This window comes from Dermacentor variabilis, chromosome 10, assembly GCF_050947875.1.
Source record: "Dermacentor variabilis isolate Ectoservices chromosome 10, ASM5094787v1, whole genome shotgun sequence".
Lineage (NCBI taxonomy): Eukaryota > Metazoa > Arthropoda > Arachnida > Ixodida > Ixodidae > Dermacentor > Dermacentor variabilis.
Genome location: NC_134577.1, coordinates 116,067,160 through 116,080,664, shown reverse-complemented (window position 1 = coordinate 116,080,664; position 13,505 = coordinate 116,067,160). Strand labels below are relative to the sequence as shown.

Below are 13,505 nucleotides of genomic sequence, written 5' to 3'. Positions count from 1 at the left end.
TTTTCTTTCTTTTTCTTTCTGCGTGAAATTTTTATCTTCATCGTGATCTAGCAGAGTGCTCGAGAGATAGCGTGATGCTTGCTAGCGGCGAAGGGACCCCCGAATGAGCTGATCAAGCCAGATAGACGACGACAACGGCGCGTTAAATCCCTCGGAAGTAGGCAAAGGAAACTTCGCTTTGGAGGGTGGTCGAGTATATGAATCCTTACTGGACGTCTTCCTTTATTTGTCTCCTTACCTTCTGCGTCTATTGTCCTCAGATGCCGGAGTTGGCAGGTATGTCTTAAAAGGAAGTTTTAAGTTGGGGGAACGGAAAGATCGTGTGGGAACACGTGATCATGGCGAACATCGGGAAACGCGTGATGAACGGGAACAACAGATCGTTTTTTTTTTTTTCAGCAACGAAGCTCCACCGACGTTAATGAAGCTGGTTGCATTTAAAAGAAAAAAAGTTAATATGTGGTGGCTGAATGCAGCAATTATTTTATTTAGGCCGTTCATTTCTTACAAAAATTGCTGAAGCTCGCAAGCTAAAAAGGCGTATGAAGGGAACAAAATTGATGCCCGGTACTTTCCGGTAACGAACGGCATGCGCGTTATCAGCATTCCCAACAGGAAAGTAACAAGCGCAGCGTTTTCAAGAAAGGAAATGCGGGCAAGAGAGATGACGATTATTGTTGTGTGGCAAATATACACTCCAAAGGGTGCAAACTTTTCTTAGAGTGTACCTCCTTCGCTAACTACGCGGTCGATGCAAGGTCTTCCAAAGGACGCTGCCCACAGCTGTCGACAGTTGGGAGATAAATCGAGGCCAAATCGTGGTGCCCGCTTCGCGAAGTGTGTGCGACGACTAACAAGGCAACCGAACCCAAAGTAGCAGAACCGAAGGCATAACGAAAGCACGGACGCTGCAGGGAAGGGCACGTCGCGAAGCCATTGAGGGCTTCTCGGCGGCCATCGCGGCCCAGCGACGCACCACGGCGGACTCGGGCGCTGCCCGTGCATGCGAGCGGCCGCGGCAACGCACGCACGATAAGCCGCAAAACACTCGAGCCTCCCGATGGCCACTCCAGCGAGATCGGCTGGGGACGCCTGCGACGGCTGATACGCGACTCTGATGCCGAGCGCCCGGTGACAGAAATCCAAGGGTGACTACGTCCGGGCCACTCTCGGCGTTCCTTCTTGTTTCCTTCCTCCTCGAAGAAGAAGAGAGCAGAGAGTAAAGCGAGATCGTGAAAATATCGCACAATGAAGCCTCGCAGACGACTTGTAGATTTCTAACGGTGTCATACCTTCCCCTTCCTTCTTCGACCACCGTCTAGTCCTTCTTGTCTGCCCTTCTACCCTCCCTTCGGTCGCCATATTGCTTCTTTCGGCGTCAATCACTGATCTTGCCCTTTCGAGCGATTCCTTCATTTGATAGGCTTCTCGCCGAATCGAGTACTCCGTCATGCCCACCTTCTCGACTACACTTACAATTATATCTCGAATTTCTTTTATCCCAGCCATCATTCCGGCCTCTTAGCCCCTTCTTCTGGAATCCTCCACCGCGCAGCTTGCACCCACGTGAGCAGAACCAAGTCATTCCTGTGGTATCGCCCAAGACTGGCCGTCGCCTCCTCAACCTATCTCCTTCTCTCGGCAGAGAGTGGGTGAAGGCGGCGTCACCCAGAGGACGGCATATAAGGTCCCGTTTTGGCGCCAGCGCAGAGCATACGCGAACCGTTGTGGCATCGCCACCGTCGCGTCTCACCAAAACCCTCTTATATCTTTTCCTCTCTCGTAACCTGCCCTATCATTTCTTCACGAAGAGGAGAACCGCAGACCAAGCACCTCGGAGCTGTGGGTGTCGTCAGGGGGGACTCGCTCTTTGTGTGCTTCGGGACGGACGTATGTGACCGTGGCCTGGAGGCAACACTTTCGCCATGAAGCCCGTCATCGTGCTGCTCTGTGCCGCGGCTGCACTAGCAGGTAGGAGGCGACTGCAATGCCCTCGGGCCCGGCGGCGCGTTCGAGGCGCTCGGTTGCAGTGAAGAAACGCTCAAGTTTTGCGCTCGACAATTGCATACGTGATCGTTGCATGCGCGAAAATGCGGTATATATATATCGGGAAAATGCCGGTTAAAATTTATAATTTTTCACGCGTTTCTCAGCAGCGAGCAAAAGGGACAAATTGTCACAATTGCTAAATCTGCCCTTCAATGAACTGTGTTTCCCTTCAACCATGCTTTTCGAAGTGCACAGGAACCGCTAAAATGCATATTTGATTTGGTAACGTGCCTGACTTACAATGTTCGTGATGAGAGAAAACTTGATTAGCTTTCACTGACTCAATTAGTTCTGTATACATGTACTGATATCGCAGCAAGCAGTGGGGAAACAGGACGTACAGAAAGGAGATCATATATCTGGAATACCATGCAACATGACGATTCCCCCCTAAGCATAATCCACGTCTTCTTGCAAGCTAATTATTCGCAAATCAGTGTATTAGGATAATGCAACAAATTTAAACGCTGTTTCACCAGCAGTGCGATGGACATTAACTACCTGAGCAACTGATGACGACCTTTTCAGGAATGTAAGGTGCATATTTTCTGAAAGCTGCTTAGTAGAATTCTTTTCGCTATTACACATATTCCTGTATTCAGCATACAAATTATATTGCATTCTGAAGGATGGCTGACTGAAGTAAACGCCATTCATTTAGGCGTAATCAATATACAATATTACATGCTCAACGATAGAGAACGTCTATCATAAATAATATATTTACATGCTGAGTGAAAAAGTAATCGATAAGATTCCGCACTTACATTGCATTGTGACACCCAAGCTTTAGTTGCAGTTTATCACTATATTATCAGCGCATTGTGTGTTGATAATGCACATGTGTTTGCAAGCACGTTTGTGGGCTCTAAGATCTTATATTATGTTGCACTCTTTGCATGGTTGCTAAACAAGAGCCGGCTGTCCATAGAACAAGTAAATGAAAGCAAATATATTTGACTCCCAACCATAAATGATTCAGTAACGCCTGGGTGTAAAAGACACTGTTTAAAAAAGATTTCGTGCCATTTGAGTTTGATACACCACAAGAACAAACAGTAAGCACAACGCTGACTTGGGAATACTCGACTGGCTGTGCAGAGATATCCGGCTGCGCTTCAAGTCCCGGAACACAGTTAATAAGCATTACAGCAGGTACAGAGGAGCTGCGATGGCTGTAGTGAAGTACGATTACCGTGAGCGTACTCATTTATTCATGTAATGCAACGTGAAATCTGTCTTGCAGTGACGTCTTAACACGTCCGGCTAAAACGTGTGATCTTGTTCCCGCTTTACTCGACATTAGCAGAAGATGTCTCTTAGCGCATAAATTCACTGGTTGGTGGCAGCGCTGCATCGCATTTCTCCGATATCATATATATATATATATATATATATATATATATATATATATATATATATATATATGTATATATATATATATATATATATATATATATATATATATATATATATATATATGGTGGCGGCGGAGAAACGCGACGAAGCGCGTTTTTGTGTGCAGGAAAGAGACGACGAACCTTTTGGAAGTAATACTTGTTTACTTAACGTTTCAGGCTGGTGGACCATCCTTCGTCAGAGTACATTCACTGTACTGTGACGAAGACTGGTCCACCAGCCAGAAACGTTAAGTAAACACTTCTTACTTCCAAAAGGTTCGTCTTCTCTTTTTTGCATTTGCTACGTCGGGTCTTGCATGCTGAACTTTAAAGAAACCCCCTGTATATATATACTTGTTTTCCCACATAATTTGAGCCAAAAATTTAAGCTTCAGAGGCACTCCGGACGCGAGTTCAACCCAATGCATAATGTTGACAATGGCTATAGTTGCACAGGCAATTTTTTTTTATTTTCTTCTAACTAACGGATTAGTTATGATTATTTAAAGAACTTTATAAGTATTGGCTACAGACCCCAAGTGTGATACGCCAAGTTGTTAGAGCACCTTGAGAAACCTCTCAATAAATTGTTTCTAACACAATATATTTCACGCGGTCCTTTCTTTTGCGCGTTCCAACCAAAGCCCGCAAAATATGAAAAAATACCAGGTGACTGGGCACTTGCGCACTGTTACTGTGCTGCTCTCGAGCATGCGATGGATGGACAAGGTCGGCTGCGGCGAGACTGGCCTGCGACAGGGCATTTGCACCGTCATGCGATAAGAGCCGCATGCCCGTATGCCTACACAAGGCATAACGCCCTGTCGGAGGCCAGCCTTGCTGCAGCCGACCTTGTTCATCCATCGCATGCTCGAGAGCAGCACGCTGCAGAAACTTGTAAAAGAAACCTTGTACGGTCTCGTTTACACGTTTATATAAACATCTTTATGTATCTCTACTGTGCTTGTGCAGACTAAGAGAAATTAACTGCTGTCAATGGTAGTTGACCACACCGATGAAGTACGCCTGACAGACGTAGACCCATATGTGCCCCTTTTCAGTATGAGCTTGAGTATTGCTGCATTTGCAAAGACTAATTCTGTGTAGGTTTATGTTATAGCCGCATTCAAATGATGATCAAATCCCCAGCCTTGGACAAAAACTTCTCGAGTATTTCCTGGCGCCCTTAGTGACCCTCCTAACCTTGAGAGCTTAAAGGCAGGGTCATTTGTAAGCGCAAAACCCCGAACGTGGCATAGACGTGTTCACAGCAACCACGGGCGTATGTCGGCGCGTTTGTCCGGTATTGTGTGACCTACAGGCTCCAGAAATTGCGCTTTCATGGCGTTAAGTGGGGCCTGCAACACCTCTCGCAGACTTCGGTAATTGTTTGCGCGCATGCTTGCAGCGCAGACTTCAAACTCGCGCACAAACACACCGACAAAGAACCGAGTGCACGGGAGCAGCGCTCGTCCAGTTCACCTCTCTCTCGGTGTTTGCGTATCACGTTAACATGAATGTGACCTCCAGTCGCCGACTAGACCGCGTTTGTCAAGTCCCAATGCATTTTACGTAACACTAGAGATAGTCTAGTGGCCGTGCTTGGCTATGCTTCTCGCCGATCCATTGGTCCACTCAAACTCCACTCAACCGCTCAAGCACAACAATCAGAGCTGGCTTTCATATTTCAACACCGGGGGACGCAATGCTGCGAGTGCGATATACCGCGATCGACCGACACAAAGACAAGGACTACGAGGGTGGCCGGTTTAGGGCTAAGACGACGTCAAAGAAAGCATAGCAAAGCTAAAATAGTCTCGTTTTAATTAAGCACAGGCGGCAGCTTGGGTAAGACACGCGGGAGTTTTGTACTCTTTCAATTCTTCATTCGAACGCGAGAAAAATAGGAGGATGGCATGACATCGACGAGCACCAAGTTCCAACAAAATGTTATTGGCATTTGTTTCATGTTGACGCCCACACGTGTCTGTCCTGTCCCTTGGCTCTCTTTTGTTGTATATTGTTATTAAATACATATAAGGATATTCTGGGGCCGATAGGTGGTACCGACTATTCCTCTTCTGAGACACAATGAAGTGGAAGCTTGGGCGAGCTGATTCAATATCGACATATCTGCACAGCGCCAAAGACGAGGACAGGAGAAAGGACACAACACATGCGCCGACTTCAACTAAGCTTTTCTTTGCGAAATCGCCACAAGTCTAGACTTTAGACGTGACCAAAAGTAATAAAACATTTGTGCGATGTCACACATCTCATGAACCCCTATCGCATCAAAGCCAGATACTTGATTTCGTTAACGGTGAGGGCAATAGATGGCATGCTGATACAAAGGCTACCCAGCCGCTGTATCTTGTCAGCCTCTATAATTTCACGGATAAGCTGTTCACGGTGTTTGGGAATTATGACGCACTTTTTTCAAATTAAGGCACATAAGGGCAGTCTCTGCAGTGAATGCAGAGATGACCTCGCACGGCTGTGGGAACACTGTAGAAGTGCTCCTCCAATCACTCATGTTAAATGAGCGATTTCAAGCGTTTCAGTATTTAAAGCTGTCGCATGCCGACACCAGTCAGCCGAAGCGAGGGGCAACAAAGTTGCACTGCCCTCGGCGGCGTCCAGGCGTCGGTCCTCGAACGTTGACCTTCGCCCCCGGCGGCGCTTTCTCCCGGGGCTGCTGCGTAGTCTGGTTGTCAGCAGCCGTTTGTGATGGCGTAGTGTTTCAAAACAGTCGCAACGCCTTTGAGCCCGCTCTGACGCCACGGTCTCACTTCTGCTCGCCGCCGCTCTCGCGTTTCGCGGCGAAGTGGAAAGCAGCCGTGGGTGTCGCATTTAACTTCGCGTTTCTGCACTTTAGATTAGCGGCTGCGTCCGCCTCCGCTTGTGCCGTGCCGGTCGCCGATTGACCACGCCTGAAAAAAGCCGACGTAAATCACTCGCGGCCTTTCAAAATTTTTCTCGATCGCGCCGTTTGGAGCACGCCCAGTGTGAAGGTACAGGTGACTTGTAACGACTTGTCGCCAGCGCACACGCAGTAAAGCTGGGGCATTTTTGCTGAAGCGCGCAAGGTCAGAACAGGCCATACCTTTCCCGTGGCCACGTCAATACCAAAAATGGCTAAATATTAAACATTATTACTACTCATAAAGCGAAGATCCACATGTTATGTGCGGTTATTCTTCTGGTAAGCCTATTTTCATTTCATTTTACACTGAAGCAGCAGCCAGTAGTGAGTACTTACCGGGGGCTCGGTACGCGTATGTTTCAATTAGTCCCTGTGTACTGCCCTGTACGACCGTGCCACTGTATCTGGCCCAAACTCATTGACAGTCTCAGCACAACGGTGTTACCCACGCTTTAGTTCACACAGCGGTTTTATTGCTAGAAGTGAGCGTACATTCCGCGGTGGCTGTGCTATGCTCTAAATGATTACCTAAATAAATTATAGAACGCGCACCATAGACCACGAACCGGGATAATGCAACGAATATTCCAATGGCATAGAAATGAACGCTGGAGGAATTGGCAATAATTGAACCTCAGTGGGTGCTGTAACTACAAAGGGCAGCGTGAGCAAACAAGTGCGCGTTCGCTTCCATTCCGATGCTCCTTCTTTTGAGCATTGCGCCACCTGTGCTACACAGTAATATTTTCTTTATATGGAACCGAAAATGATAAAGGCATACGAAGGAGTATATTTTTTCTATTTTTTTACTTACCACTGTATGCAAAAAGCGCACAATGAAGCCAGAGAAACCATTAGGGAAATTGTTTGCTAGGTTTAATCTCAATGTGTGAATGATAAGGTAAATGGTATTGAAAGTGGATGAAGGGATAACCGGCTGCAGGTGAAAGCCGAACCCGATAACTGCGCATCACGCGTGCGCTTCTTTATAGATTAAGCTGACCATCCTCCCGTCCACTTTGCGTATGGGCACAAGTTTAGCCGCTGGAGCGTTAGGCGGCGCCGCTCGCCTTCATGGCGGCGTGTTTAGAATACTCCTTCAACCTCCGTTGCGTCACGCAACACGTGAGCTTGGGAGCACGTACATAAACGCTCGTACGCTACCTGGCGGCATCGAGACTTCAGTCGCGTCCTGTCTTGTCTTCACCTGCGTCCACGTTCTTCTTTTTTTTTTTTTTGCACTGTACGGCCATATCACGAAGCCATGCAAGCTCACCCGCCCCTTCTGCACTTCTCGTTCACAAGACTGCCAATGAGCATTAGCTCAATGTGAAGCAAAAGCAGTCACTTGCCGCAGAGGCTATAGGAAATCGATAGCAATCTATAGAAATCGACTGGAAGACCGAAAAAACCGATAGGAAGTTATAAATGTAAAAACGGGAAACAAACGAACGGGATGGCTCAGTGTCTGCACGCAAGTCACTCGTCTGCACGTGTCGGCTATGGCGCAGGACCAACCGTCTCTCGCATGGCCTTCCTTAACTGCCCAACTGTGCTCCACTTGAGATTGTGCTGAGCCCAGTGAAAACAAAACGCCAGTCTTGCTGCATGCTTCTCATTGGTCCTGATCGCGGTCACGTGGCTGCGTCCTCGAGGCACGTCGAACGGATGCGGCTTTCCCGAGGAACATGCGCAGCCTGATCTCGGGCCCGTCTGTCATCTAATCTGCCTTTCTCCTATTCGGAGGACCACACAATCACATCCACGCCAGCGTTTCGTCTATCGGTGCTGCGTGTTCGCAAGATTCTTATCTCTTGCGCCACGCGTGCAGCAGCGATTCGCCTTCTGGGAGACCGAATCCCTACGTGTGCGGTTCATGACGTCAGTAGACGTAAGGAAACCCGTAATGTCTAGGCTGTTTCTCGCCAACGGTTTCCACGTGGGGTGTAACGGGGTTTTTCGAACAGGTGCATGTGGTTTTCGTTCCTTGCGTCCGCCCTATCTTGTAGTCCACGAAGAGAGAAACGAAGATTTCATTTCATTTTCAGGTGTGTAACTCGACTTGGGAATGACGCGTCAATGCGTTTAATTTCAAATGCATCACTTCTAGCGTCAAAGCCTGTAGCGTTTAAGCAGAAAAGCCGTGTCAAAATCAAAGCACGTAAAGCAGCGATAACAGAATCGTTTGCTGGAATACCACTTTGGATGCTGCGCAGCCGAACGGAGAGTGTACTGAAATTAACTTGGCCGTAGTGACTGTATAGTTATATTTTGCTGGTTTTGTGTACATGCTAACGTGTACCAGAATTAAGCAGCGACAAACGCCATGACTTCTCCATGATCGCCACACAATACGGTGACTATGTAAGGAGGCCTTACACGTAACACATGTAGCGAAAACGACCCCAACCTCCTCCCCGCCTCACCCCCCCCCAATCAAATGCTTGTCATTCACTAGCAGAAAACATGAAAGCTTGTTTACAGTCAAAATAGCAACTTTCCAAAAATATTTTGCTTGAGATGAACCCATCTGTTCGTAATACAACGTTTCTGCTTACCCGCCGTGGTTGCTCAGTGGCTATGGTGTTGGGCTGCTGAGCACGAGGTCGCGGGATCGAATCCCGGCCACGGCGGCCGCATTTCGATGGGGGCGAAATGCGAAAACACCCGTGTGCTTAGATTTAGGTGCACGTTAAAGAACCCCAGGTGGTCAAAATTTCCGGAGTCCTCCCCGACGGCGTGCCTCATAATCAGAAAGTGGTTTTGGCACGTAAAACCCCAAATATTATTAGCGTTTCTGTTTGATACGCAGTCTCCTAAGTTCGTGACTCGCCATCTCTGGAGTATTCCACGGCAGCTATACTAAGTACAGCAAAAAGAAAAAGTAAAGTGACACGAAATTCGCAAAAAAGCATGCTTTTATATATAGTTCAAAAATTCTGGATAAGTGCACTCGGAATCTTGCCGAACATCAGGCAGCTGAACAATGCTGGGACATTTCAGGGATCATCAATAAAAACATGTAAAAATGGCACCCGTAGTGAAAAAACTCGTATTCTCCGTAACGTTTATATCGAATAACATCATATGACATATAGGAAGAACGGCTTTTTGTATGGCATCCTATATGTTTCATATCGCATTATCGGATATGGCAGTTATGCGGCATGTGAATTTTACAGTAGGGATCTACGACGCTATCTTGTTACTGCGCTCAATATTAACCAGCACAAAGAAATTGAAGGTCATAGAGAACATTGGCATGGATTGCGGCAATAAATGGCGCGCAGAAGCCCACGAATTGGGGCCATTATTCACGTCAAGTTCTTGTGCAGTAAGTGCTCGTATACGCAAGACTCAGCCAATCGGGATGCCAGACACGATTAGCGAAAGTAGAAGCCCAACAGCGAACGAAAATCTTTTTTGAATTTGGCTTCACCTGTTTGTTTTCTAACAAAGAAAACCTATTTTCACCTTAGCGTAGAACTAGAATTTTTATGAAGTGTAATTTTGAAAACAGAGCTCGTAATGAATAAAAATTCATTATGACTTTAATGCACGAATTAATGCGTCTATTTTTAGCTGTAGCTGTTCGAAACAGACCATACGCTGTGGATTTATTCAAACCAGCCGAGAGTTAAGGACATTTATAGTCCTCGGCATTTTGTGAGCCCACATTCAGCAGTAAAGTCATGTTGCCATGCCGAGACGATACCAGCTAATATTCGCTCAATACAATGCACCCCTGAGGAGAGCTCGCCAACGAAATGCAACGCAGTGTCTCTGGATAGCTATGCAAAGAAAAAAATCTCGCATGCACATTTTTTTTCATAGCTGTAGGAATCGGACGCTCCCGAAAATCGACGCCGCAAGGAAGGTACGCGCAAAGAACACATATGCGTGAGGAGGGGTGCCAACTTTCATCCGAAGCTAACACGGGGTGTTCAAGTTAATTTCCCATTTATGCTTTCAGTACTTGTTGCTGGGCTGGTTAGTTCATCTTGTTACACAATGTTAAGACACAACCGAGGACGGAAAAAAATAGTTCACGCCAGGAAGGAGCGCCTCTGATTTACGGCGGTCAGTTCTTACTTTTTTTTTCTTCCAGCGGGAACGTCCAGAACAATCACGTGAATGTGGGCTGCTTAAAGCGATCGTCTGTTATGAGCAAACCCACTTGAAGCTTGACGCTCGTCCATCCACGCGTATTCTTTGTCCGCGTCTGTTTTGTCGCCGTCAATTTCCTGAAGTGTGCCTCCCCAAAACGACCGTGGGGTTCGACTGTACTTGACTGTCTGCAGCGTTGAGCATGTTGGGCACGCAGATTAACATGCAGTCAAAACAAGAAGCGCTTCGTTGTTGTCCGTCCTCTTTGAAGTGTCCGCTCCGCGACAGACAACTGAAACCGAGATTCCGCTTTGGAACGCGCACGTTCGCTACACCGGCTTCCAAAGTGAGTCGATGAAAACCACGAGGGGTTCTGCTGCGGCGCAGAAGCCGTCCCAGCAGCGCGCACGTATTTTGTCTCCAAGCTCGGCGACGCTCAGAATCGGAGCGCGCCAACAAACACTCCAAAGGAGCAGCGCCTAGCAGATTGTGGCCGGAAAGCTTTCACCGATCGGAACGGCTGGGTGATTCTTCTGAACACGAAGCCGCGATAATCTTCGGAGCTAAAGGTCACCCAGGGTCGTGGTCTTCATCCGCGGACAACAGAAGATGCCCACGAGACAGAGGAAGGATGAGGGGGGGGGGGGGGGGGGGGCTGTTTGTGGTCAACAGTCGCTTATCGACGACGCCAGCTAGCGCTGTGCTAAGGGAACAAAACTCGAGAGGAGAAGACGACGAGGGCCCCGACCGCTTGGCGCAAAAGAACCTCGCTAACAACTCTGGAGTGGTTGCCAGAGAATAACGAAATATTACCGTTGCCCGCGACACCTCTTCTGCACTTACAGAAAGAGTGGACGGAATGTGTGAACAGTGCGAAATAAACCTTGGAAAACCGGCAGAAAAGGACTCGGAAAAGGACCGTATTTTTCCGCGCTTTCTGGGCTTACGCACTTCACCTTATTATGTTAGATACAGTTCCGTCCGGCGGCATTGTTGCAACAGTCCTGCAATTGTTCGCTGATAAGGCAAAACTATTTTTTAAGAAGTACGTACACCACGGCTTCCAATGAATGCTTGCGCATAACACGACTAAATAGCATTGCGCAATACCATGCATTACACGAATGAAATAGCATCGAATGGCACTGCAACGAAGTTTTAATCAATTTCACTACGGTTGAGGCGGTAGCACATCAATTGCTAAGGAGCATGGGTTATGCCGTTAGCGATATATTTTCTATCTGCAGTGCTAACAAGTTATCAAGAGGGATGCCTAAATGCAAAAAAAAATATAACAGAAGAAACAGGCATTTATTTATTTATTTCATGTACCCTCAGGGCCATTGGCATTGGAGAGGGGAGTGGTTAGATGCATACAAAACAAGAAAAAATAGGAAATGTGATACAAGGAATAGGAGTATTGCAATAAAAAGTTAACAGGTGTGTCTACTCATACAATATTAGCTAAAGCTTTTTGAAAAGCTGGTAATCTTTGATGGTGGCTGTCAGTGCGGGAAGGTGATTCCACTCTGCTGCTGTACGAGGTATAAATGACTGGAAGAAAGCCTTAGTTCTACAAAATGGGACACCGACCTTGTAGGCATGATCTAATCGCGATGATAGGTGACGTGGGGGAGGGATTAATTCGCTAAGCAGGTGTAGATGATGAAACATCTTATGGAACAGACAGATACGAAACGCTTTGCGACGTGAGGCTAGGGATGGTAGATTAAGGCTTGATTTCATTGAAGATATGCTAGCGGTCCAGTTATAGTTGGAAAGAATGAAGCGAACCGAGTTATTTTGGACCATTTCTAGTGAATGTATTAGGTTTTCATGATGAGGGTCCCAGATGGATGCGGCGTACTCTAGTTTCGACGTATTAACGTTTTGTACAACAGCAATTTGAGGGATGAGGGCGCTTTAGAAAAGTTGCGGCGGATGTAACCAAGCATACGATTAGCATTGTTAATTTTGTATGTGATATGTGCGGACCAAGTGAGAGTGGAAGTGATGTGTACACCAAGGTACTTGTATGAGCCTACCGATTCTAAGAGGACATGATCTAAGGAGCAAGTGGGGATACTGTTGCAAGTTCTTGATATGCGAAGAGATTTACATTTTGTGATGTTAAGTTCCATTAGCCATGTTTTACGCCACAATGAAATAGCGTTCAGGTCAGTCTGAAGAGCGGTTACATCGTCACTGCTTGTTATTTCTCTGAAGATTACGCAGTCATCCGCAAATAAATGGATATGAGAGGAAACAGAAGAAGGCAAATCGTTGATGTAGATTAGAAAAAGAAGAGGCCTGAGGACGGAACCTTGTGGGACGCCGGAATGGACAGGGTTTGAGTGAGAGTTAAGATTATTAGCTGACACGTATTGCGAACGGTTTTTAAGGAAATACTCAATCCAAGCAAGAAGTTTGGGGTCAATGTTCATGAGCTGTAGTTTGTGAAGTAGCAGTTTGTGAGACACTTTATCGAAAGCTTTGGAGTAGTCTAGGAAAATGCAATCTGCCATTGAACGAGTACCAAGAATTAGGTGTAGCTTATATATGAAGCAAGCCAGCTGCGTTTCACAAGAATATGTTTTTCGAAAGCCATGCTGTGAACTTGAAAAAAGTGAGTTTGACTCAAGAAAGTTAGCAAGCTGTGAATATAGGATATGTTCTAATATTTTGCATGGGATACTGGTTAGTGAAATTGGCCGATAATTGAGAGGAGAATGCTTTTCACCTGATTTATAAAGTGGAATCATCTTGCCGATTTTCCAATCAAGGGGCAGGTATCCTGTGTCAAGTGATTGTTGGAAAAGTTTTGCTAGTAAAATAAATGAATAAACAACAGTGCTGTGCAAAAATTTCACGGAAATTAGGTCATGGCCAGGGGCAGAGGAGAGACGCAACGATTTAATCACGGTTTCGAGGCCACAGGGTTCAATTGTAATTGGAAACATAGCCTGGTAATCATAACAAGGTGCAGTGGGTGGGGAAACATTGCAGGTTACAGATAAGTTTTG

At 46.6% G+C, this 13,505-nt stretch overlaps 1 protein-coding gene across 1 annotated transcript in view; it reads left to right on the top strand.

Moving 5' to 3' along the window:
- Positions 1-1,703: 1,703 nt before the first annotated feature.
- Positions 1,704-13,505, top strand: part of LOC142560897 (uncharacterized) — a 78,016-nt gene continuing 66,214 nt past the window's right edge. Inside the window, exon 1 of the mRNA XM_075673308.1 lies at positions 1,704-1,971. Within this exon, the coding sequence (XP_075529423.1) occupies positions 1,926-1,971 (46 nt within the window). The 5' untranslated portion in view covers positions 1,704-1,925. The remainder of the gene's footprint in view (positions 1,972-13,505) is intronic.